General features: G+C 43.8%; 1 protein-coding gene across 2 annotated transcripts in view; it reads right to left on the bottom strand.

The window, feature by feature from the left end:
• LOC106579282 (transmembrane protein 150A) overlaps positions 1-26,374 on the bottom strand; it is a 45,823-nt gene extending 19,449 nt beyond the window's left edge. Inside the window, exons 1-4 of one of the 2 annotated variants that reach the window (XM_014159060.3) lie at positions 25,941-26,374; positions 25,600-25,828; positions 21,093-21,140; positions 5,555-5,641 (exon numbers count right to left, since the gene is read on the bottom strand). In XM_014159060.3, the coding sequence (XP_014014535.1) occupies positions 5,555-5,641; positions 21,093-21,140; positions 25,600-25,664 (200 nt within the window). In that variant the 5' untranslated portion in view covers positions 25,665-25,828; positions 25,941-26,374. Of the gene's footprint in view, positions 1-5,554; positions 5,642-21,092; positions 21,141-21,415; positions 21,602-25,599; positions 25,829-25,940 lie in introns of those variants that run through there. The other variant, XM_014159061.3, reaches the window with a different exon arrangement.
• Positions 26,375-27,260: the final 886 nt, after the last annotated feature.

The following is a 27,260-nucleotide window of genomic DNA, read 5'->3' as shown; positions in this document are numbered from 1 at the left end:
TGCTCGGCGGTCGGGCGGTGCTCGGCGGTCGTCGTCCTACTAGCTGCCACTGATCTATGTTTCTGTGTCTTTTGGTTTTGTCTGTCTAGGTCCGCACCTGTTCCTTGTTTGTCATTAGTTCAGGAATTCGTGTGGGATTGTTTTATTGTCATTAAGAGGGCAGGTGGTAGTTTGCGCAGCCTTTGTATTCACAGCGTGCTTTTGATCAGTCATTGTGTATTGCCAGGCTGCGCCCCGTGCGTTTTCGTTTTTGGAGCGATTCTCCTTTTGGGTGTTGTGCGCACCCTGCGTTTTTGGCTACCTTATTCAATGGTAGAATAAACTTCTGTGCTACCGGACCTCAGTCTCCTGCTCTTGACTCTGCCCCTTTCCTGCTACCTAAGCTAGATGTGACAGGCGGTTTTGGAGCAGTGGCTTCTTCCTTGCTGAGCGGCCTTTCAGGTTATGTTGATATAGGACTCGTTTTACTGTGGATATAGATACTTTTGTACCTGTTTCCTCCAGCATCTTCACAAGGTCCTTTGCTGTTGTTCTGGGATTGATTTGCACTTTTCGCACCAAAGTACGTTCTTCTCTAGGAGACAGAATGCGTCTCCTTCCTGAGCGGTATGACGGCTGCGTGGCCCATGGTGTTTATACTTGCATACTATTGTTTGTACAGATGAACGTGGTACCTTCAGGCGTTTGGAAATTGCTCCCAAGGATGAACCAGACTTGTGGAGGTCTTGGCTGATTTCTTTTGAATTTCTCATGATGTCAAGCAAAGAGGCACTGAGTTTGAAGGTAGGCCTTGAAATACATCCACAAGTACACCTCCAAATGACCCAAATTATGTCAATTAGCCTATCAGAAGCTTCTAAAGCCATGACATCATTTTCTGGAATATTCCAAGCAGTTTAAAGTCCCAGTCAACTTAGTGTATGTAAACTTCTGACCCCCTGGAATTGTGATACAGTGAATTATTGTCACGGTTGTTGTCGGTGAATGAGGACCAATACGCAGCAGGTACGTGAATGCTCATCTTGCTTTTTAATTATCTTTCAAAACGAACATACAAAATAACAAAAACACGAACGATCAACAAAAACAGTCTGGTAAGGCACAAGGCGAAACACAGAACAATCACCCACAAATCACACATACAAACACACCCTAATATATGGAACTCTCAATCAAAGGCAGATAGACAACACCTGCCTTCAACTGAGAGTCCCAACCCCAATCAACCAAACATAGAAACACACAACCTAGACTAACCATAGAATTACTAAACATAAACCAAAACCCGGAATTACTAAATTAAACACCCTTTACACAAACACACCACCCCGAACCACAGAAAACAAATACCCCCTGCCACGCCCTGACCAAACTACAAAACAATTAACCTTATATACTGGCCAGGACGTGACAGTACCCCCCCCTTAAAGGTGCTACCCCAGAAGCACCTTAACAAAAAATAACCCCAAGCAACACCAACAAAAAGTCCCCTTTTCTAAAGGGAGGGAAGGGAGGGTGGCTGCCGTCAACGACGGCACTGTGCTACACCCCCCCTCCCCAACCCACCTATTTCTGGAGGTGGCTCTGGCTCCGGCCGTTCCAGGCTGTCGGGCCACTCTGGCTTCGCCGGGGGGCAGTCGGGGCAGTCTGGCAATTCGGGACAGTCTGGCAGTCTGGCAATTCGGGACAGTCTGGGCAGTCTGGCAATTCGGGACAGTCTGGGCAGTCTGGCAATTCGGGACAGTCTGGGCAGTCTGGCAATTCGGGACAGTCTGGGCAGTCTGGCAATTCGGGACAGTCTGGGCAGTCTGGCAATTCGGGACAGTCTGGGCAGTCTGGCAATTCGGGACAGTCTGGGCAGTCTGGCAATTCGGGACAGTCTGGGCAGTCTGGCAATTCGGGACAGTCTGGGCAGTCTGGCAATTCGGGACAGTCTGGGCAGTCTGGCAATTCGGGACAGTCTGGGCAGTCTGGCCACTCCGGCAGTTCAGGGCAGTCTGGCCACTCCGGCAGTTCAGGGCAGTCTGGCCACTCCGGCAGTTCAGCGCAGTCTGGCCACTCCGGCAGTTCAGCGCAGTCTGGCCACTCCGGCAGTTCAGCGCAGTCTGGCCACTCCGGCAGTTCAGCGCAGTCTGGCCACTCCGGCAGTTCAGCGCAGTCTGGCCACTCCGGCAGTTCAGCGCAGTCTGGCCACTCCGGCAGTTCAGCGCAGTCTGGCCACTCCGGCAGTTCAGCGCAGTCTGGCCACTCCGGCAGTTCAGCGCAGTCTGGCCACTCCGGCAGTTCAGCGCAGTCTGGCCACTCCGGCAGTTCAGCGCAGTCTGACCACTCCGGCAGTTCAGCGCAGTCTGACCTCTCTGGCGACTGTTGACTGGCGGGCAGCTCTGACGACTGTTGACTGGCGGGCAGCTCTGACGACTGTTGACTGGCGGGCAGCTCTGACGATGACTGTTGACTGGCGGGCAGCTCTGACGATGACTGTTGACTGGCGGGCAGCTCTGACGATGACTGTTGACTGGCGGGCAGCTCTGACGATGACTGTTGACTGGCGGGCAGCTCTGACGATGACTGTTGACTGGCGGGCAGCTCTGACGATGACTGTTGACTGGCGGGCAGCTCTGACGATGACTGTTGACTGGCGGGCAGCTCTGACGATGACTGTTGACTGGCGGGCAGCTCTGATGATGACTGTTGACTGACGGGCAGCTCTGATGATGACTGTTGACTGGCGGGCAGCTCTGATGATGACTGTTGACTGGCGGGCAGCTCTGATGAAGACTGTTGACTGGCGAGGCAGGGTTGACGCACTTGTAGCCTGGTGCGTGGTGCTGGTACTGGAATTACCAGATTATGTACACGCACCTCCAGGCTAGTGCGGGGAGCGGGAACAGGACGAGTCGGACTGGGTTGACGCACTTCCGGGTCCGCACGAGAGACAGGAGCTGGAAACCCAGGGCTATGGAGGCGCACAGCCGGTCTAGATCTTACCTCCTGCACAACCCGCCTTGGCTGGATGGAACTAGTAGCCCTGTACGAGCGGGGTGCTCGTACAGGGCAGACTGGGCTGTGCAGGGGCCTGATGGTAGCCGTGCGTAGAGCGGGAGTTGGGTAGCCTGGTCCTCGGAGGCGTACCGGCGACCAGATGCGCTGCGCAGGCATCCTCCTACCAGGCTGGATGCCCGCTCTAGCACGGCACCTGCGAGGGGCTGGAATAACGCGCACCGGACTGTGCGTGCGTATGGGTGAGATAGTGCGCTCCTCAGCGAAACATAGCGCTCTCAACCCCATACGCTCCTCCATATAACCACGAGTAGCTGGCTTCCGGCTCTTCTTACGCCTAGCCAAACTACCCGTGTGCCCCCCCCAAAAATTTTCTTGGGGGTGCCTCTCGTGCTTCTCCTTCTGCGCGTACTTGGCCTCGTACCACCGCCTCTCTGCCTTGGCTGCCTCAATTTCCCACTGCGGGCGTCGATAATCCCCAGCCTGATGCCAGGGTCCGGCCCCGTCCAGAACTTCCTCCCAAGTCCACTTCTCCCGCCAGTCCAACTCGAACTCCGTCTGCTCCTTCCTCTGCTGCTTGGTCCTTTGGTGGTGGGTGATTCTGTCACGGTTGTTGTCGGTGAATGAGGACCATTACGCAGCAGGTACGTGAATGCTCATCTTGCTTTTTAATTATCTTTCAAAACGAACATACAAAATAACAAAAACACGAACGATCAACAAAAACAGTCTGGTAAGGCACAAGGCGAAACACAGAACAATCACCCACAAATCACACATACAAACACACCCTAATATATGGAACTCTCAATCAAAGGCAGATAGACAACACCTGCCTTCAACTGAGAGTCCCAACCCCAATCAACCAAACATAGAAACACACAACCTAGACTAACCATAGAATTACTAAACATAAACCAAAACCCGGAATTACTAAATTAAACACCCTTTACACAAACACACCACCCCGAACCACAGAAAACAAATACCCCCTGCCACGCCCTGACCAAACTACAAAACAATTAACCTTATATACTGGCCAGGACGTGACAATTATAAGTGAAATAATCTGTCTGTAAACAATTGTTGGAAAAATTACTTGTGTCATGCACAAAGTAGATGTCCTAACCGACTTGCCTAAACTATAGGTTTGTTAACAAGAAATTTGTGGAGTGGTTGAAAAACAAGTTTTAATGACTCCAACCTAAGTGTATGTAAACTTCCGACTTCAATGGTATATGTAAAAGTCCCTGTAGGTGTCCACCGCATTGCATTCACCTATCCTGTGTTTTCAGATCCGTGCAGATGAGGAGAAGGAGACTATGAGAGGTTATTGAGGAAAACATGCATGGATCAAGGAGCATGTGTTGATCATTGAGAGAATCCGAACATGGGAAAAACAATATCTCACTTTCCCACACACAGGTAAAACCATTTCACTGTACAAAACAGTGACCAGTGGACAGAAACACAGTCACCCAGCCACAGACTAAAGCCTTCATAAAAGGTCACACATACAAAGTGACTAGTCGACATCAAGCATAACACTTCTTGTTGACATTTGTCTTGTCACCATTGTGACGTTTCAAAGGCTCACAGAGGATCCACTAAACAAAACAAAATGTTTCACTTCCTGCCAGTGCCAGGCCAGTAAGTGTGTGCATATCTCGCTCTCTCTCACACACACACACACACACACACACACACACACACACACACACACACACACACACACACACACACACACACACACACACACACACACACACATTCCTGTTATTCTGTAGATGAAGGGGGTGAAAACTTAGCCTGGCAGACGCGACCCACGTGACTCACGGCGCAGGGAGAGCTGTGACCACACTGGTCTGGAAAGGAGGCCGTTTGTTAATGCAATATTCGCTTAGAAATTGTGCGACAGGTTTGATTGGCTCTCTGAAATATTTTAGACCTCTCGCTGTTTGAATTTTAAAATCTAACAGTTGTAATGGAAGGGGGGCGGTGCTCAAGGGCTGTGTTTTGCTGTGCGTGTTTGAGTGAGGAAGACACAGAGAGCAAACCAGTAAAAGCACAGCCCCCTTCATCATTGACGCTTTGTGCCGACAACATCAAATAGCCATCCCAGACTCTGAAGCCAGGAGGACTTTGAGAGTTATAGGTGTTAGCCAGACTAGTGAAACCCAGGCTACTTAAGAAGGAAAACAGAAAGGTGAAAAAATTAAAGATGAAAAAAGACAATACGAGATATTTAATGATGGCAACCACAGGCCATGAAGACCTTGCTCTCCTTGCTGCCTGTTATTTACATTCCCTTCATGTACTGTACACCATGCGCTTGCTTTCTGTAATGGTAAATGGCAGATGCATTGATAATTCGTTTAACACAATGGATGACCTCGACCTCAACCAAACAACAGGCAGCTCAACTCACAGGGCAAATTGGATATAGTGTGGCATAGTTGTTTACTGGTACTGTGTACATATGGAGTGTGCGGAGGTAAATATGAATGAAACAGTAAAGTACAGCATGGTACAGACAGTGTAATACGGTACTGACCTGATGAGTGGGACATTGTCCAGGGTACAGCACAGCTCAGGACCCCTCTGTAGAGACAGCTTCTCCTCACACGACTGATTATACAGCCTGGATGAAAACAAAACAACATAGACCTTTACTTTACACTTTTGCTGTCAAATGGAACATACTTCACCCACTGGGCAAAAACTAGGTGAATCAACGTTGTTTCCATGTCATTTCAACTAAATAATAACATTTGATGAAGTTACATCAACATGGAAAACTGATTGGATTTGCAAAAAGTAATCAACGTAAGGGAATTTCGTCTTTTTTTCACCCAACTTTTTACCTGAATCCAATGACAAGGTCATTTTTTTTGTTGATTTCACATTGAATTCACGTTAGTTGACAACTCAACCAAATGTAAATCAAAACTAGACGTTGAACTGACGTCTGTGCCCAGTGGATAACTTTTCTGAGGGAATTGTATTCCTTATTAACCTTTTGGGGCTAGGGGGCAGTATTTTCACGTCTGGATAAAAAAACGTACCCGATTTAATCTGGTTACTAATCCTACCCAGTAACTAGAATATGCATATACTTATTATATATGGATAGAAAACACCCTAAAGTTTCTAAAACTGTTTGAATGGTGTCTGTGAGTATAACAGAACTCATTTGGCAGGCAAAACCCTGAGACATTTTCTGACAGGAAGTGGATACCTGATGTGTTGAATGACCTTTAAGCCTATGCCATTGAAACACACAGGGGTTGATTAATGTTTTGGCACTTCCTATTGCTTCCACTAGATGTCACCAGCCTTTACAAAGTGTTTTGAGTCTTTTACTGTGAGATCTGACCGAACAAGAGCCATGGAACGGTGATGGCCGATTAGACTCTGGTGCGCGAGTTCATGTTGGGTACCCTCGTTCCAATACGTTATAAAAGAGAATGCATTCGTCCACCTTGAATATTATTCATGTTCTGGTTAAAAAAGGCACTAATGATTTATGCTATACAACGTTTGACATGTTTGAACGAACGTAAATATATTTTTTCCCCTTGTTCCTTGACGAGAAGTCCGGCTGGCTTAGATCATGTGCTAACAACATGGAGCTTTTTGGATATAAATGATGAGCTTTTTTGAACAAAACTACATTCGTTATGGACCTGGGATTCCTGGAAGTGACATCTGATGAAGAGAATCAAAGGTAATGGATTATTTACATAGTATTTTCGATTTTAGATCTCTCCAACATGGCCGTTTGTCTGTATAGCAAAGCATATTTTTCTGGGCGCAGTGCTCAGATTATTGCAAAGTGTGATTTCCCAGTAAGGTTATTTTTAAATCTGGCAAGTTGATTGCGTTCAAGAGATGTAAATCTATAATTCTTTAAATGACAATATAATATTTTACCAATGTTTTCTAATTTTAATTATTTAATTTGTGGTGCTGACTTGACTGCCGGTTATTGGAGGGAAACGATTTCCTCAACATCAATGCCATAGTAAAACGCTGTTTTTGGATATAAATATGAACTTGATAGAACTAAAAATGCATGCATTGTCTAACATAATGTCCTAGGAGTGTCATCTGATGGAGATTGTAAAAGGTTAGTGCATCATTTTAGCTGGTTTTATGGTTTTGGTGACGCCTGTCTTTGAATTGACAAAACATTACACACAGCTATTGTCAATGTACTCTCCTAACATAATCTAACTTTATGCTTTCGCCGTAAAACCTTTTTGAAATCGGACAACGTGGTTAGATTAAGGAGATGTTTATCTTTCAAAGGGTGTAAGATAGTTGTATGTTTGAAAAATGTGAATTTTGACATTTATTTGGTTTCAAATTTGCCGCTCTTGAAATGCACCTGCTGTTGATAGGGTGCACCACGGGTGGCACGCTAGCGTCCCACATAGCCCCAAGAGTTAAGGCATATTTGCAGATGGAATTATTGCATAATCCACCTAAGACAGGTGGCTATCCTGAATGGACTGTGTGACCTTTGTGAGGTGAGATGAGAGCATAAAGTCACCTATTAGTTATGCTTCGACACACGCAAAGTCTTGATCAGAATGCGTCCCCACCGAACACCCACCACTACTAAAGTAAACACATCTCGCATAACACTATTGTGAGGACAGACACTGGGAGACAAGAAGCAAGTACAGGGAGTGAACATTTAATAAATAACTGACAAGAAACAAACAAGGACAGTGTCTGGACAGGGAAAACATAATGACAATAATGCTGACACAGGGATCAAACCGAGGAACAGATAGGACGGGCAATCAATAAAGTAATGGAGTCCAGGTGAGTCCAAAGATGCGCTGGTGCGCGTAATGATGGGCAATCTTGCGCCCTCGAGCGCAAGGGAGCACGCGTGACAGTACGCTGAACTCACCGCTGGAGTGCCTTCCACTTTGCATAGATCACGGGAGTGATAACATTTTAACAGGTTCACATGGCATAATTTAGAGGACTTCCTATGACCAGGGGTTTCAATAAGATTAAAATCTGACACTTTGCGCAACACAGTGAAAGGACCACAGTATTTTGCCTGAAAAGGTGAACTTACAAGAGGCAGAAGAGCAAGTACACGATCACCGGGACTAAACTCACGCAGCTCAGCCTGTCCGTCATATTTCAGTTTCATTTTCTGTTGAGAACATTTTAGTTTTTCTTTCGCCAGTTCACCAGCCCTATACAACTTCAGCCTAAAACCATTTACATAGTCAATAAGGTTCCGAGGTGGTTCCTCAGGCAAACAACCATCCTGCAGCACTGCTAAAGGCCCACGCACCTTATGACCAAACACTAAGTCATTTGGGCTAAACCCTGTGCTTTCCTGCACTACTTCACGAGCAGCTAGTAACAGCCAAGGTAACCCCTCCTCCCAATCTGCAGACAGTTCTGTACAAGTATGCACGAAGCAAGGATTTTGGGAGCCTGCCGAGCCAATCGAGGCAAGGAAACCTCTCGAGCCAGCTAAGGCGTGGAAGCCCGACGAGCCAGCTGAGGCACCCCCAGTTCCTTCGGCAGCGGCAGCGGCACCCGGACCCGACGTCACCAACAAAAACAAAAAACTCCCTGATGCTTCAAATATTGGTGTCAGCATTCTGTGAGGACAGACGCTGGAAGACGAGAAGCAAGTACAGGGAGTGAACATTTATAAACTCATAAATAACTGACAAACAAACAAGGACAGCGTCTTGACAGGGGAAACATAACAACAATAATGCTGACACAGGGATCAAACCGAGGAACAGACAGATATAGGAAGGGAAATCAACAAAGTAATGGAGTCCAAGTGAGTCCAAAGATGCGCTCGTGCGCGTAACGATGGTGACAGGTGTGCTTAATGATGGGCAGCCTGGCGCCCTCGAGAGCCAGGGAGAGGGAGCGGGAGCAGGTGTGACAACTATGTTAACGTCTCAGTATCGAACCACACAACCAATCCACACATCAGGGCTATCATTATGCCCAAATGATGGTACAAATTTAACTCAAAATAGTTAAGCCTATAGGTTAAAGTTCTCACTTGATGGTTCTCTGTATTTGTTGATGGGTGCTTTGGAAAACATTGACGCAGGTACTGAGGCAGGTACTGTTGTATTGCATGTGTCTGTCTACTGATCAGAGAGTACACTTTATCTTGTATAATTTCTAGAATATTTATACATCAAAAACATTTAAAGTGATTATTTGTGTACTTGTTTGGCATTTTACTGGATTGTTAAGAACTAGCAACTTAAGCATTTCACCGCACCTGCTATAATATCCACTAAACTGTGTACCGACCAAGGAACTATGATTTGAATTCCCTGTTGAAGGAGTGTCAGTAGAATGCTCCTTACAGTCAAATGTGCAGGTGTAGTGCAGGTACGGGTTTGGAATAGTTGTTTGTTTTTGCTTGGGCAGGTCTGCTGCTTGTGGGAAAAGCTTGGAATTAATGTAGCACCCAGGCATGTTTAATCCCTGTTAACTTCACACAGAAGTAATTCTCCCACTCCTAAAAGAATTTGCATGCTGTTGCCTTTCCCCAAAAAGTTGCTTCCCATCCCCGCTTTCTCATAATTAACCCATTACTCCTCTCTCTCTCTCCATGTGATCTCGTTTCTCCCCTCTCCCATATTATTTCTCTCTACGTTCTCCAAATTTGTCTCCATCCCCCTCCTCTCTCCATTTCTCCCTCACCCGTTTCTCTCATGCCTCACTATGTTTGAATAAGGCAGTCGGGCTCAGGAAGTCTAGAGGGGGGCCTTGTTGATGTAGGCTGAGAAAAGATGGACTATTACCTCTTGTGAAACGAGCCAGCCATAAATTATCAAATTTCTCCCGAATTAATTTTGAATAAGCAGACTTGTTGAGAAGGTACGGTTTCTCTCGCCCTTTTACAGTTCATATTATCACTCTAGCTCACAGTGTTGGTTCATAACCGTTCAAAATCAGTTTGCTGGTTTGACATTTAAAGCACGGACGTCAGCAGGAATTTTGGGGTTTTGATAAAGATTATAAAATTACTGAAATTGCTTCTGATTTTCTTGAGTGGAAGTCTACAACTGTGTGTGACACGTTCTAGGTAAAATCAATGTGAGGCCAAAATAACATAGTGGTCCCCTGTGTCCCCATGGGGAGACTTAAAAACATTCTACCTCACTTTATCATCACATCTCCTGCGTCACTAGGGGCGCTAAAACTCTAGTTTACTTAATTCTACACACAGAAACACAGGCCCTTCCTCGTTCTCCCTTCGGCTAATCTGACCACGACTCTATACTCCTGCTTCCGATGAAGCAGACGCAAGGCTACAAGACTGTTTTGCTAGTACAGACTGGAATGTGTTCCGGGATTCATCCAATAACATTGAGGAGTTTACCACATCAGTCACAGGCTTCATCGAACATATACAAACCAAAAACCATGGATTACAGGCAATATCCATGCTAGGCAATATCCACGTGCCGCTTACAAGAAACGAGACACGGATATGGTGCATACAAGAAAGCCCGCTATGACTTCCAACGAGACATCAAACAAGCAAAAGGACAATATAGCAGGAAGGTGGAATCCTATTAAACCCGCTTCAACGCTCATCGTATGGGGCAGGGCTTGCAGACGTCAACAGATTACAAAGGGAAACCCAGACGTGAGATTCCCAGTGATGAAGAACTCCTCAACGAACTAAATGCCTTTTAAGCTAGCTTCGAGGAATACAACAATGAGTCTTGCGTGAAAGCCCCTGTTGGTCCAGATGACTGTGTGTTCTCGCTCTCCATGGCCAATGTGAGTAAAACGTTTAAACAGGTTCACACTCGCAAGGCCGCCGGGCAAGATGGAATACCAGGGCGCATTCTCAAAGCAGGCACAGATCAACTGGCATGTGTCTAGAATAAAATGTATATCCTTGTCCCAGTCTGTAAACCCAACATGTTTCAAGTTCACCACCATTGTCCCTGTTCCCAAGAACTCCAAGCTAATATGCCTAAATGACTATCGCCCTGTAGCACTCACATCTGTAATTATGAAGTGCTTTGAAAGGCTGGTCATGACACATATAAACACCATCATCCCAGACACCTTGGACCCACTCCAATTTGCATACCACGTCAACAGATCCACAGCTGATAAAAACTCAAGTGCACTTCACACTTCCCTCTCCCACCTGGACAAGAGGAGAAATAACTATGTGAGAATGCTGTTCATAGACTACAGCTCAGCGCTGAATACTATAGTCCACTTCAAGCTCATCACCAAGCTGGGGATCCTAGGACAGAACATCTCCCACTGCAAGTGAATCCTGGACTTCCTGACGGCCAAGCCCAGGTGATGAGGGTAGGCAACAACACCTCCGCCACACTGACCCACAAGAAGGGGGCCCCTCGGGGGTGTGTGCCTAGTTCCCTCCTGTACTCCCTGTTCTCCACGACTACTTGGCCATGCACGACTTGAACACCATCAAGTTTTCTGATGACACAACGGGGGTAGGCCTGATCACCGACAGCGATGAGACAGCCTACAGGGAGGAGGTCATAGACTTAGCAGTATGGTGCCAGGACAACAACCTCTCCCTCAATGTCAGTAAGACTAAGGACCTGATCATAGACTACAGGAGAAAGAGGGTAGAGCACATCCCCATCTGCATCGACAGAGCTGTAGTGGTCATAGAAGACATTTAGCTCATATGGTGGCTTGCGTCACTGGGCAGCTCGATAGTTTGCAAACCCTGCCACATCCGACAAGCGTCAGAGCCGGTGTAGTCGGATTTGATTTTAGTCCTGTATTGACGCTTTGCTTGTTTGGTAGTTCATCTGAGGGCATAGCGGGATGTTTTTATAAGAGTTGCGATTAGTGCCCCACTCCTTGAAAGCGGCAGCTCTAGCCTTTAGCTCAGTGCGAATGCTGCCTGTAATCCATGGTTTCTGGTTGGGATATGTACTTACGTTCACTGTGGGGACGTTGTCGTCGATGCACTTATTTATGAAGCCGGTGACTGATGGGGTATACTCCTCAATGCCATTGGAGGAATCCCGGAACATATTCCATGTCTGTGCTAGTGAAACAGTCCTGTAGCTTAGCATCCGCTTCATCGGACCACTTCTGTATTGAGCACGTCATTGGTACTTCCTGTTTGAGTTTTCGCTTGTAAGTAGGAATCAAGAGGATAGAGTTACTGTCAGATTTGTCAAATGGAGGGCGAGAGAGAGCTTTGTACGTGTCTCTGTGGGGAGTAAAGGTGATCTTTCTGTTGAAATGAGGTAAAAAAGGATTTCAGTTTTCCTGCATTAAAGTCTCCAACTACTAAGAGCGCCGTTTCTGGATGAGCATCTTCTTGTTTACTTATGGTCTTATACAGCTCGTTGAGTGCGGTCTTAGTGCCAGCATCTGGTTGTGGTGGTAAATAGACATCTACGAAAAATATAGATGAAAACTCTCTTGGTAAATAGTATGGTCTACAGCTTATCAGGAGGAACACTAACTCAGGCGAGCAAAACCTTAATATTAAAGATCGTGCACCAGTTGTTGTTGACATAGAGACGCACACCACCGCCTACGATCTTACCAGAGGCTGCTGTTCTGTCTTGCCGAAGGCATGGAAAACCCAGCTAACTGTATATTATCCATGTCCTTGTTCAGCCACGACTCGGTGAAACATAGGATATTACAGTTTTGAATGTCCCTTTTATAGGATAGTCTTGAACGGAGCTCATCCAGTTTATTCTCCAGTGATTGCACATTCGCCTGTAGAACAGAGGGTAAAGGCAGAAAAACCACTCGCCTACGCACTCTTAACCTGTTGGGTCTAGGGGGCAGCATTTGCACGTCTGGATAAAAAAAATGTACCCGATTTAATCTGGTTACTAATCCTACCCAGTAACTAGAATATGCATATACTTATTATATATGGATAGAAAACACTCTAAAGTTTCCAAAACTGTTTGAATGGTGTCTGTGAGTATAACAGAACTCATTTGGCAGGCAAAACCCTGAGACATTTTCTGACAGGAAGTGGATACCTGATGTGTTGTATTGACTTTAAACCTCTCCCATTGAAAAACACAGGGGTTTAGGAATATTTTGGCACTTCCTATTGCTTCCACTAGATGTCACCAGCCTTTACAAAGTGTTTTGAATCTTCTGGAGGGAGATCTGACCGAACAAGAGCCATGGAACGGTGATGTCCCATTAGACACCTGGCGCGCTACTTCATGTTGGGTACCCTCGTTCCAATACGTTATAAAAGGCTATGCATTCGTCCACCTTGAATATTATTCATGTTCTGGTTAAAAAAGGCCCTAATGATTTATGCTATACAACGTTTGACATGTTTGAACGAACGGAAATATATTTTTTCCCCTCGTTCATGACGAGAAGTCCGGCTGGCTTACATCATGTGCTAACGAGACGGAGATTTTTGGACATAAATGATGAGCTTTTTTGAACAAAACTACATTCGTTATGGACCTGTGATACCTGGAAGTGACATCTGATGAAGAGAATCAAAGGTAATGGATTATTTACATAGTATTTTCGATTTTAGATCTCCCCAACATGACGTCTAGTCTGTATCGCAACGCGTATTTTTCTGGGCACAGTGCTCAGATTATTGCAAAGTGTGATTTCCCAGTAAGGTTATTTTTAAATCTGGCAAGTTGATTGCGTTCAAAAGATGTAAATCTATAATTCTTTAAATGACAATATAATATTTTACCAATGTTTTCTAATTTTAATTATTTAATTTGTGACGCTGACTTGACTGCCGGTTATTGGAGGGAAACGATTTCCTCAACATCAATGCCATAGTAAAACGCTGTTTTTGTATATAAATATGAACTTGATAGAACTAAAAATGCATGCATTGTCTAACATAATGTCCTAGGAGTGTCATCTGATGGAGATTGTAAAAGGTTAGTGTATCATTTTAGCTGGTTTTATGGTTTTGGTGACCCTGTCTTTGACTTGACAAAACATTACACACAACTCTTGTAAATGTACTGTCCTAACATACTCTAAATTTATGCTTTCGCCGTAAAACCTTTTTGAAATCGTAAAACGTGGTTAGATTAAGGAGATGTTTATCTTTCAAATGGTGTAACATAGTTGTATTTTTGAAAAATTTGAATTTTGACATTTATTTGGATTCAAATTTGCCGCTCTTGAAATGCACCTGCTGTTGATGGAGTGCACCACAGGTGGCACGCTAGCGTCCCACCTAGCCCCAAGAGGTTAAAGGGAGTGCTCCTAATCTCAGTTTGTTACCTGTATAAAAGACACCTGTCCACAGAAGCAATCAATCAATCAGATTCCAAAATCTCCACCATGGCCAAGACCAAAGAGCTCTCCAAGGATGTCAGGGACAAGATTGTAAACCTACACAAGGCTGGAATGGGCTACAAGACCATCGCCAAGCAGCTTGGTGAGAAGGTGACAACAGTCGGTACGATTATTCGCAAATGGAAGAAACACAAAAGAACTGTCAATCTCCCTCGGCCTGGGGCTCCATGCAAGATCTCACCTCATGGAGTTGCAATGATCATGAGAACGGTGAGGAATCAGCCCAGAACTACACGGGAGGATCTTGTCAATGATCTCAAGGCAGCTGGGACCATAGTCACCAAGAAAACAATTGGTAACACATTACGCCGTGAAGGACTGAAATCCTGCAGCACCCGCAAGGTCCCCCTGCTCAAGTAGGCACATATACATGCTCGTCTGACGTTTGCCAATGAACATCTGAATGATTCAGAGGACAACTGGGTGAAAGTGTTGTGGTCAGATGAGACCAAAATGGAGCTCTTTGGCATCAACTCAACTCGCCGTGTTTGGAGGAGGAGGAATGCTGCCTATGACACCAAGAACACCATCCCACCATCAAACATGGAGGTGGAAACATTATGCTTTGGGGGTGTTTTTCTACTAAGGGGACAGGACACCTTCACCGCATCAAAGGGACGATGGACAGGGCCATGTGCCGTCAAATCTTGGGTGAGAACCTCCTTCCCTCAGCCAGGGCATTGAAAATGGGTCGTGGATGGGTATTCCAGCATGACAATGACCCAAAACACACGCCCAAGGCAACAAAGGAGTGGCTCAAGAAGAAGCACATTAAGGTCCTGGAGTGGTCTAGCCAGTCTCCAGAACTTAATCCCATAGAAAATCTGTGGAGGGAGCAAAAGGTTCGAGTTGCCAAACGTCAGCCTCGAAACCTTAATGACTTGGAGAAGATCTGCAAAGAGGAGTGGGACAAAATCCCTCCTGAGATGTGTGCAAACCTGGTGGCCAACTACAAGAAACGTCTGACCTCTGTGATTGCCAACAAGGGTTTTGCCACCAAGTACTAAGTCATGTTTTGCAGAGGGGTCAAATACTTATTTCCCTCATTAAAATGCAAATCAATTTATAACATTTTTCTGGATTTTTCTGGATTTTTTTGTTATTCCGTCTCTCACTGTTCAAATAAACCTACCATTAAAATTATAGACTGATCATTTCTTTGTCCGTGGGCAAACGTACAAAATCAGCAGGGGATCAAATACTTTTTCCCTCACTGTAAATGGTTAACCAGACTATCTGCACTGACCTTATCTTGCACTGACTCTATGCACACTCACAAGATTATATACACACTATATACACACTCACTCACACACACTACACTGACACTCCCACACAAACCCACACACATTCACTACATATGCACACCAAAAACACACACGCATACCGACAAAACACAAACAGACCTACACACCCACACACCCATACACTTTTACACTCATCATATGCTACTCCTACTCTGTTTTTTATTTTACTCCTATTATCATCTATATAGATGCCAAGTAACTTTACCCTGCCTTCATGCACAGTTGAAGTCGGAAGTTTACATACACTTATGTTGGAGTCCTTAAAACTCGTTTTTCAACCACTCCACAAATGTGTTATCAACAAACTATAGTTTTGGCAAGTCAGTTTGGACATCTACTACGTGCATGACACATGTAATTTTTCCAACAATTGTTTACAGACAGATTATTTCACTTATATTTCACTGTATCAAAATGCAAGTGGGTCAGAAGTTTACATACACTAAGTTGACTGTGCCTTTAAACAGCTTTGAACATTCCAGAAAATGATGTCATGGCTTTAGAAGCTTCTGATAGGATAATTGAGTCAATAGGAGGTGTACCTGTGAATGTATTTCAAGGCCTACCTTCAAACTCATTGCCTCTTTGCTTGACGTCATGGGAAAATCAAAAGAAATCAGCCAAGACCTCAGAAAAAACATTGTAGACCTCCACAAGTCTGGTTAATCCTTGGGTGCAATTTCCAAATGTCTGAAGGTACCACGTTCATCTGTACAAATAATAGTACGCAAGTATAAACACCATGGGACCACTCAGCTGTCATACAGCTCAGGAAGGAGATGCATTCTGTCTCCAAGAGATGAACGTACTTTGGTGCGAAAAGTGCAAATCAATCCCAGAACAACAGCAAAGGACCTTGTGAAGATGCTGGAGGAAACAGGCACAAAAGTATCTATATCCACAGTAAAACGAGTCCTATATCGACATAACCTGAAAGGCAGCTCAGCAAGGAAGAAGCCACTGCTCCAAAACTGCCATAAAAAAGCCAGACTACGGTTTGCAACTGCACATGGGGACAAAGATCGTACTTTTTGGAGAAATGTCCTCTGGTCTGATGAAACAAAAATAGAACTGTTTGGCCATAATGACCATCGTTATGTTTGGAGGAAAAAGAGGGATGCATGCAAGCCGAAGAACACCATCCCAACCGTGAAGCACAGGGGTGGCATCAGATTGTTGTGAGGGTGCTTTGCTGCAGGAGGGACTGGTGCACTTCACAAAATAGATGGCATCATGAGGGAGGAAAATGATGTGGATATATTGAAGCAACATCTCAAGACATCAGTCAGGAAGTTAAAGCTTGGTCGCAAATGGGTCTTCCAAATGGACAATGACCCCAAGCATACTTCCAAAGTTGTGGCAAAATGGCTTAAGGACAACAAAGTCAAGATATTGGAGTGGCCATCACAAAGCCCTGACCCCAATCCCATAGAAAATTTGTGGGCAGAACTGAAAAAGCGTGTGCGAGCAAGAAGACCTACAAACCTGACTCAGTTACACCAGCTCTGTCAGGAGCAATGGGACAAAATTCACCCAACTTATTGTGGGAAGCTTGTGGAAGGCTACCCGAAACGTTTGACTCAAGTTAAACAATTTAAAGGCAATGCTACCAAATACTAATTGAGTGTATGTAAACTTCTGACCCCCTGGGAATGTGATGAAAGAAATCAAAGCTGAAATAAATCATTCTTTCTACTATTATTCTGACATTTCACATTCTTAAAATAAAGTGGTGATCCTAACTGACCTAAAACCTAAAACAGGGAATTTTTACTAGGATTAAATGTCAGGAATTGTGAAAAACTGAGTTTAAATGTATTTGTTTAAGGTATATGTAAACTTCCGACTTCAACTGTATCTACCTCAAATATCTCGTCCCCCTGCACAAAAATACAAAAAAAAGAAATGCATGAAATGTATGCACTGGATAAGAGCGTCTGCTAAATGACTAAAATGTAAAATGTAAAAAAATGGTACTTCCTGTATATAATGCCATTCTTGTGTATTTTATTCCTCTAATGTTACTATTTTTAGTTTTATTTAATTATTCATTTTTAACTCTGCATCGTTGGGAAGGGGTCGTAAGCTAGCATTTCATGGTAAAGTCTACACCCGTTGTATTCGGCGCATGTGACAAATACAATTGGATTTTGATTTGATTCATGGTGTGTTTTGGACCTGCTAAACACACCATGTACCTAGTGTGATGTTTATCCAAGTAGATACAAACTATGCCGTACTATTATCTTTCCGATTTGGTCCTGCCGTACATACCTACACGTACGCTACGGTCACAAGACGCAGGCCTCCTAATTGTCCCTAGAATTTCTAAGCAAACAGCTGGAGGCAGGGCTTTCTCCTATACAGCTCCATTTTTATGGAATGGTCTGCCTACCCATGTGAGAGACGCAGACTCGGTCTCAACCTTTAAGTCTTTACTGAAGACTCATCTCTTCAGTAGGTCCTATGATTGAGTGTAGTCTGGCCCAGGAGTGTGAAGGTGAACGGAAAGGCTCTGGAGCAACAAACCGCCCTTGCTGTCTCTGCCTGGCCAGTTCCCCTCTCTCCACTGGGATTCTCTGCCTCTAACCCTATTACAGGGGCTGAGTCACTGGCTTATTGGTGCTCTTCCATGCCGTCCCTAGGAGGGGTGCGTCACTTGAGTGGGTTGAGTCACTGACGTGGTCTTCCTGTCTGGGTTGGCGCCCCCCCCTTGGGTTGTGCCGTGGCGGAGATCTTTGTGGGCTATACTCGGCCTTGTCTCAGGATGGTAAGTTGGTGGTTGAAGATATCCCTCTAGTTGTGTGGGGGCTGTGCCTTGGCAAAGTGGGTGGGGTTATATCCTGCCTGTTCGGCCCTGTCCGGGGGTATCATCAGATGGGGCCACAGTGTCTCCTGACCCCTCCTGTCTCAGCCTCCAGTATTTATGCTGCAGTAGTTTATGTGTCGGGGGGCTAGGGTCAGTCTGTTATATCTGGAGTATTTCTCCTGTCTTATCCGGTGTCCTGTGTGAATTTAAGTATGCTCTCTCTAATTCTCTCTCTCTCTCTCTCTCTCTCTCTCTCTCTCTCTCTCTCTCTCTCTCTCTCTCTCTCTCTCTCTCTCGGAGGACCTGAGCCCTAGGACCATGCCTCAGGACTACCTGGCATGATGACTCCTTGCTGTCCCCAGTCCACCTGGCCGTGCTGCTGCTCCAGTTTCAACTGTTCTGCCTGCGGCTATGGAACCCTGACCTGTTCACCGGATGTGCTACCTGTCCCAGACCTGCTGTTTTCAACTCTCTAGAGACAGCAGGAGCGGTAGAGATACTTTCAATGATCAGCTATGAAAAGCCAACTGACATTTACTCTTGAGGTGCTGACTTGTTGCACCCTCGACAACTACTGTGATTATTATTATTTGACCATGCTGGTCATTTATGAACATTTGAACATCTTGGCCATGTTCGGTTATAATCTCCACCCGGCACAGCCAGAAGAGGACTGGCCACCCCTCATAGCCTGGTTCCTCTCTAGGTTTCTTCCTAGGTTTTGGCCTTTCTAGGGAGTTTTTCCTAGCCACCGTGCTTCTACACCTGCATTGCTTGCTGTTTGGGGTTTTAGGCTGGGTTTCTGTACAGCACTTTGAGATATCAGTTGATGTAAGAAGGGCTATATAAATACATTTGATTTTTGATTTGAACATCATACCCTACAAGCCTATGAGGATAACAACAATACCTTTCCTGGGGTTATCACCTTTACAAATAAATCAATTTTCAATAACAAACCAAATCAGTGACTACACAACAGTTAAGGTTTGGGCAACCGTTATCCCACTAGGCACAAACTGATTGAATCAACGTTGTTTCAACGTAAATTGTCAACGTATTGCGACGTGGAATCTATGTGGAAAATACATTGAATTTGAAAAAAGTCCTCAACTGTTATGTGAGTGTTTTGAGGGTGACATTTGACCACAGGATTATGTCATAATGGTAACCAAATTTCAACATTGACAAACTTAAAACAAGGTCTGATCTTCAATGTCATATCCGATATCAGAAAAAATACAAATAGGCACCTCCTACTGGAGAATTGATCTATCTACAGCAACCTTATGGTCTCCCATCCCAGGTTTAAACCAAGCCCAGCCCTGCTTAGCTACTGTATGATATTTGTCACTTACTATTAACATTGTGCTATTGTGAGAATGATTGTTGAGAGGTCTCCACTTAAAAAGTAAATAGATTCACTGTTGATTTCAAAGGGTAGGTTTAACAGAACAAATTAAATGTGACCATACTTTATCACTCATATCATATATTATGCTATTTACGCCTATATAGCATTTACAAAGTCATCAATAACTATTGTTTCAATTCAACCCAGGAAATAGACAATACGTAGGCCTAGAGTTTAAAGCTCTAGTTGATTTCAAATGTAATGATATTTAGGGATATTGAATTCTTTTTGGTTGTCAACGCAACCAAATATCAACATTTGAAGCAGGATCTTCTGCTTGGATAGTTTCATCTGTGCCACTGAGTCTGGTTTTAATTCCAGTTTGTCTACAAATTAATAATTTATATGTTAGATTCACATCTCCATCTCAACCAAAAATAATACAAGTTAAAGAATCGGACTAAATCAAATCAAACTTGATTGAAAGTGCATTTTAAAGTTTGATATAACTTAGATGTTTGGTTGAAATAGAGACGTGAATCCAGCATATTAATTATACATTTTTAGACAAACTGGAATTAAAGCCAGACTAAGTCAGTGGCAGATGAAACTATCCAAGCAGAAGATACATCTCCTTCAAATGTTGATATTTGCTTGCGTTGACAACCAAACACAATTCAATAGAACTTTTGAAATACAATAAATAGCCTATTAACGTGTTCACAAATGATATGTTGGATTCACGTCTCCAATTCAACCAAATAAACAAAATATCTGACAATGTATTCCCATTTGAACTTTGCTGTGCTTTTAAATGGTTGAATAGGCATTTGGGTGACAACCAAAAATCACATTTTTATTTATTTATTGAAATTTGGTTGTGCTTTTAGATGGTTGAAAGCGATAACACATTGGATGGTGATAACACATTGGATGGAAATTCCACAGACTTTTTTCTTTGTGTGGGTGAACAGGTTTTAATCTCATTGATCAACGTCTCAACCAAATATTACCCAATTATCCATGCTGAAATGACGTGGTGTGCCCACTGGTATCCTTCTCTATCTCTGATCCCCAAAGAATGACATCAACTGAAAGAGTATCAGTTCACTTTGTTATGGATAATGACATGTGCTGAGTTCATACATTTCAGTTGAATGCATTCAACTGACTAGGTATCCCCCTTTCCCCTTTCTGCTATAGATAATGACACTGATTATGGGTGAGTCAACATTAACATTAGAAAGTTGAATATAAAGTACAGTACCAGTTATCCACGGGGCAGACATGCTGGTTGTAGAGGGCCATGGCATATCTGAAAATAAAATAGAGACACGTTTTTATCAAAGTGTTACATAGTCAATAGAACGACAAGATACAAGTTAGAGTGCTCAGAACGAGTAAAATAGCAAACAGTCGCAGCCTGACTTCCCACTAGCTGGGAAAAATTCTAGGAGTGTATTGCACTACCCTAAATACATAACTAGATGTTAATCTTTGTTTCATGCAATAGCTACATCCCAACGCTATGAACCACACAACGGTTCTGCTGACTCATCAGTTGGTGGTTCAGATGCCTTTGTCACTTACCATATTAATAAGGGTCATAATTTCAAGTTTCCAGACCCAGTTTGCTGCAGTCAAAAGATGTCCGCATGAATTAGTGCACAGCCACCTCCATGGCCAGTGGTCTAACTGTACACGTCATGTGGACATCCTTTGACTGTAGCAAACTGGGTCTGCACTATGCATTCCTCTTTCTCTGAAGGTTATCTGTCAACCGCTAACCGGCTCCAAACACAACATGACCACGACTCCAGAGAGTTCAGCCCTCTGGGCAGCAGTCTCTTATCTGACGGTTGAAAATAGGCTACTAAAGAGAAAATATTGGGTTTCAACCACTACATATCAGGATCAGATCACGCAGTGTTCTCGTGCAAACTCACTAGATATCATAATGGAGACAAAACAGAGTTGCATAATAGACTGACATTGATGGGGCACTGGGTTCTGATAAGATCACATAGAGGATCACCCCAAAAAACATGCTGACACAACAACATGAAGAGACGTTTAAAGTTTCCCCATACGGTTTGAGAACCTCTATTCAATATCTATTGATTGCGGGGGATGATAATGTGGCAACGCTTAGGTCATGCCTATCGATCCCCCTTCGCTTAGGTGAGCAAACAAATATAGGGGGGGTTTGACCTTCTGGGGGAAAAGCAGAAATCCTGACAGAAATCCTGACAGACCTGAGGGGGCACTATCTTCAATACACCTAAAATGAATGCAACTCATTGGCTGAGACCATGTGGCCTAACCAGTAATATCTCCCTATATAATTGGTTAGGAAAACTTGGGACCCTAATGATCACACATCACATCAAATTGAATAGCATACTTCTGTTGTGCTTAACTTAGTTACTCAGATTAAATCTTTATAAGACCTTCTCTGAAGACATCTCTCCTACAGTAAATACACAACCCTTTTTGACAAAGGACTCATGCTGTGCCCAAGCTAAACATACTATAGTGTATGTCTCTGGGTTACGTAAGGCAGAAGTAGACCCATAAACCCACAGGCAGGCAGGCAGGCGTTAAGTGTCTATGAAACAGCAGGTCTGGAAACAGCCTGGCCAGGGGTTGCCAAGCAGGGTTACTATCGCAGTCTCAGACAAGAGAGACAGGGAAGCTTTTGAAAATGGGTGTGAAGAAAAATCGAGCGCCCACGATACAGGGGTTCCATAAGTTACAGTCCAGTAGAAGGTACTATGTCTTGTCACACTGGAGAGAGAGAGAGAGAGAGAGAGAGAGAGAGAGAGAGAGAGAGAGAGAGAGAGAGAGAGAGAGAGGTGTTGAGGGTGGTCAAAAACAGTAACCAACCTAAAGTGCGTATGAAAAAAGGGGTGTGCCTCATCTCTCATGGAAACTCATTGCAGCCTGCATACCTGAGATCTCTCTGCACCCTTTGGAATACAAGGAAGCCTTTATGCTGTACTTTTAGAAAAAAAAGGTCCTACAGTATCTAGAAACTAAAAAGTTCAAGGTAGAAAGAACCCTTTTGGTTCCAGGTAGAATAACCCTTTTGGGTTCCATGAAGAACCCTTTCCACGGAGGGTTCTCCATGGAACCCAAAAGGACTCAATCTGAAACCAAAAAACGTTCCTACCTGGAACCAAAAAGGGTTATCTAATGGTGACAGCCGAATAACCGGAACCTTTTTTTCTAAGAGTGTGCAACACACAGTCCCCAATTCTGAGTTGATAAAAGTTGCACCTAACTGCTGTTACAGGGTACGATATTATTTGTCCTCCAATGCTAACAGTTAGGATTTGGGCTTGGGTTATCTGATCCTAGATCTGAGAAGTGACATTCTTGACTTGGCTGGGTTGCAATGTCCATTCTATTTAGTGTGCCTGTGGACCTTGGCCTTACTGCAGAGTCTCTCTCTCTCATTTGCAATGACTTGAAGTCAACAGTTAGCTAGAGAGTTGTGTTATCTAGCGCTTCTGTGAAATTCCCAGAGTTTAATGACCTCAACAAAAACACTCTTTCATTTCAAGGAGCACTAGAGAGTGCTGGCCAAGCCACACACCTCACAAGTATAACTTGATACTCCACTGGGTCCCTGGGAAAAATAACAAGGACATTCTGTAAAGATGTAATATTTCTTTGTTCAAAACTATTGTATCTATGGCCTGCGGTGTAGATTTATGTGTCTGTATGTTTTGGGGGGGGGGGGATTCCATCAAGTGTAACAAGTCACTCAGCCCTTTTCGAGGCTAACAAGTTCTTATCTTAAGAAAGACAGGCAGGTGAGAGGAGATGTCCAAACACATTATCTTCCCAAGCATGGTGGCTTTGCAAGATAAGGTAGCAGACACACATAATATATCCTATCTATCTCAGAAGCTCTCTGAGTAGACAACTAAGGTGTGACAACTCCTGTGTGTGAGGCTACACAGCACAAATCTCTTCTGAGAGAGAATTATTATTTTTTGCTGTTTTTTGAACAGAACATTGTACAAATGGCAGCAACGTGCTGAATTGTGAGTTCAACTTACATTTCAATAAAAAAACGGCAATACAAACATAAATACATGTTCATCGTCAAATGTTTAGCAGGACAACCATAACTGGGATGCCGCTGCAGAGGAAAAGCTCAGTCCTGCAGTGGATCAGTTCCAGTTTAGTTGAAGAGCGGGTCTGGTGAAGTATCTTACAGGTAGAGTTCTACTATCTTTGTGATACAAAACTATTGTGTAACATCAAGCCTTTCAGCTCTGCTCAATAATGCGATAGATAAAGTGAGATTTGGGGTTACTACTGTACAGAACAATTAAAAGAGAACGTTCAAGAATGAGATTCTAGTTAAGAACTAGGTTAGTCTCTCAACCAGAGGGTGCTTCAGGAGTGGACTGGGACCAGAAATCAGCCCTGACATCTCTAACACACTGGCCCATTTTTTTGGTTGAGTTCCCCACACTGGCAAAAAAAAATCCTGGAGGCCCCCATTATTAGCCAAACAATGATAATTTTGAACACAAAAAAATCCAAGTTACACAGGCCCACTGGGCTAAAAATGGACCAGCCCATCTGGCATTTGCCCAAAATGCCAGATGGCCAGTCCGTCCTTGGTGTGCTTGACTCATGACTGTTCTGAGACTACCCTGGAACTAATATTATGTTCAGGAGGTCTCTCTTCTAAAAGAGATTTCTAGTCTCAATGAGATTAACCTGGTAAAATAAAGCTTAAATAAGAGGTATGGGTCTCTACTGCTCTGGCCCTCTGGCAGTGCATTCCACTGTAGCAGTGATCACAGCAAGCCCAGGCATCCCCTCCGTCTGAACACCAGTCACACACAGCTGGTGCTAACACGTGGGACGGTACGCAACCTTTTTATTTATTTACCTCCCTTTTTTTTACTTATTACCCCTTTACTTACTTCCTCTTCCACTCAATCTCCAACTCAACTGTTCCTCTCACTCTTTTTTGGCCGTCTTCTTGGCTTTTCCATTGCCTTTTCTCACAAACTGCATTTGTAATATATAGGGGAATAGATTCTCAAGAGGCCTGCTAAATCCACAATGAATATTTCGCAATAACCATCTCTAAAATTACAGCCAAAGGAACCTGATACCATCTGACCACCTCAATCCAACCCACAGACAGATGCCAAAGGGTACATCAACCCATAATAACAGCTCTTCTAGCTCATTTCATCCATACAGGCTGCCTTTATTGCCAGTTGTTTCAATGTAAAGGGTAATTAAAACTTTTGTGGCAGGAGTGCAATTAAGACACTAGCTGAATAGAGGGATGGAGAGGCCCAACAGGATTTGCTTGAATTTAGATGTTTGATGCATATCAGTCAGCAAGTAATCCATGGCCATAGAGAGAAATGTTGGCTTTCCATCACCTTATTTTTAAGCTTAACTTAAATTAATTTAACTTAAGGCTTCTTGAACTCAATGAAGTTCATACTTTTTCAACACAGTCTTTCAAACAGTCTCACGTGTAGTTACATGTTTTTTCTTTGTCTTTACAGACAACTTGACCGAAGATCAGTAAGGTTTCAGTCTTATAGAATTGTAACTGTATCAAAGTGACAATTTGGTACAATCTGCGGTTATGCACATTTTAGAAGACCTTGGGACAGCATACCCCAGCATACCCTACCCTGACTGAGGTTCCTCAAGAATACACAATAGATCCGAAGAAAAAAAAACAGAACACTTTTACTTGTACTTCTTAGTTAGGCTATACTTACACAACCCATATTCCAGTGATGGTGAAGACAGGTAGGCTGATGGGTATGATCACCCAAATAGACATGTTGATCACTTTGGTCTATGTGGTCCACTAGGTACCTGTGCCTCCAGAGGAAAAAAAGGGATAAATCCACTTCTCTCTCCCTCTTCAACTTCAGTGATTGAAGTCCTTCAGGCAGTCCATAACAGGCATGCCTTCCATAGCAAACATCAGGGCTGATTAAGAATCTGTAATGAAACACGTGTATTATGGTTATTGCATTATAACGTAATAACATAGAAGTATGGATAAAGGTAGCGTACACTAGGAGAGCAAGGGCTGACGGGGTTTCCATCATACCTTTGCACCTTTCTAGGGAATCGTTCAAGATCTGTAGCTAGTTTTCCCAAACCCAGGAAAAAGTTATGTCCCAGAACATTTTCCAGAAGCGTAGATTTCTTCTCTGGTCGTTTGCTTAACGTGTTTTGAAGCAAATCATATACAATTCCTGTGTTAAAGAGAGGCGAGATCAGATTTGTTGCTGCTGTTCATTCGTCCGCCTTTTTTTTTGTTGCTTCGGGAGATGTGTCTGTCTCCGCTGCGAAAAAGTATGTAAAGAGAGCCAGCTGTTGCACCTAACTCCTCCCACAAAGGAGAGCTTTTTGTAAAAAAAAAAAGAATAAAATGACATGACAATATATCCCAGTAGCCTATCAGTGATCTGCGACATATTTTTTATTTCCTTCTCTATTTCTAAATGTGCTGTACTCTGCTTGTTTTTCCAAATACTACCTCACTACAATACTACATCACTACAATAAAGTGTCTCTCTCCCATGCAATCTCCACATATGCCATTGTTCAAACAGATGCAGTTATTCCAACTTATCAAAGAAGTGTGATAAGATAAATAAACAAGAGTATACGTGCGTGTGGTGTGTGTGAGACAGTCATCATTCTCGGACGTCAGAGAGTGGTACCCTTCCTACTTGCTTGTCGTAAAGATGCGAAATGTCTGTTCATCATTAAAAACTCTGTACATGATCTTCATAAGTCACTGATAAGTGGCATTTTTTATAAGCACATCTACAGATGACTCGTTGCTGTTGTGAGATGAGGTGAAGTTCTTGGATCCACCTCTGGTTCTGAAAATCGTTGTCACAACTGCATTCAAGGAATTTACTTAGCCCGCAGAGCACTACAACAAACCTGCCACCCGAGAATAGCGGTTTATGTTGTTTTCTTTTCTATTCATTTTTCTTGAATGAGTTTGGTGCAGTGGTGTTTCTCAGGTAAATAAAATACAGTGGGACTGTGGGGGCTCACGCGGCAGCGGCGGTAACTCACGTGCACTGTGGTTAACTAACACGCTTGACTGAATGTGGCCGCGTGGGCCCAGCGCTGCTTTTAAAAACGTCAAGTTTTTGAAGAAATGAAAAAACAGAAGACATAACACACAATTCAGAGTAGTCTAGTCACGAAAGAGAGATGACTGAAGAGTCTGAAGAAGGTTAGACATCTTACAGACCGTTTTGTACATTTTAGAGTGGCCTTTTATTGTCCCCAGCACAAGGTGCACCTGTGTAATGATCATGCTGTTTAATCACTTTCTTGATATGCCACACCTGTAAAGCATCTGGATTATCTTGGCAAAGGAGAAATGCTCACTAACAGGGATGTA

This window comes from Salmo salar, chromosome 19 (genome assembly GCF_965601325.2).
Source record: "Salmo salar chromosome 19, fSalSal1, whole genome shotgun sequence".
In the NCBI taxonomy this organism is placed as follows: domain Eukaryota; kingdom Metazoa; phylum Chordata; class Actinopteri; order Salmoniformes; family Salmonidae; genus Salmo; species Salmo salar.
Note: the sequence above shows the minus strand (reverse complement) of the source record. Positions and strands in the feature narration are given on the sequence as shown.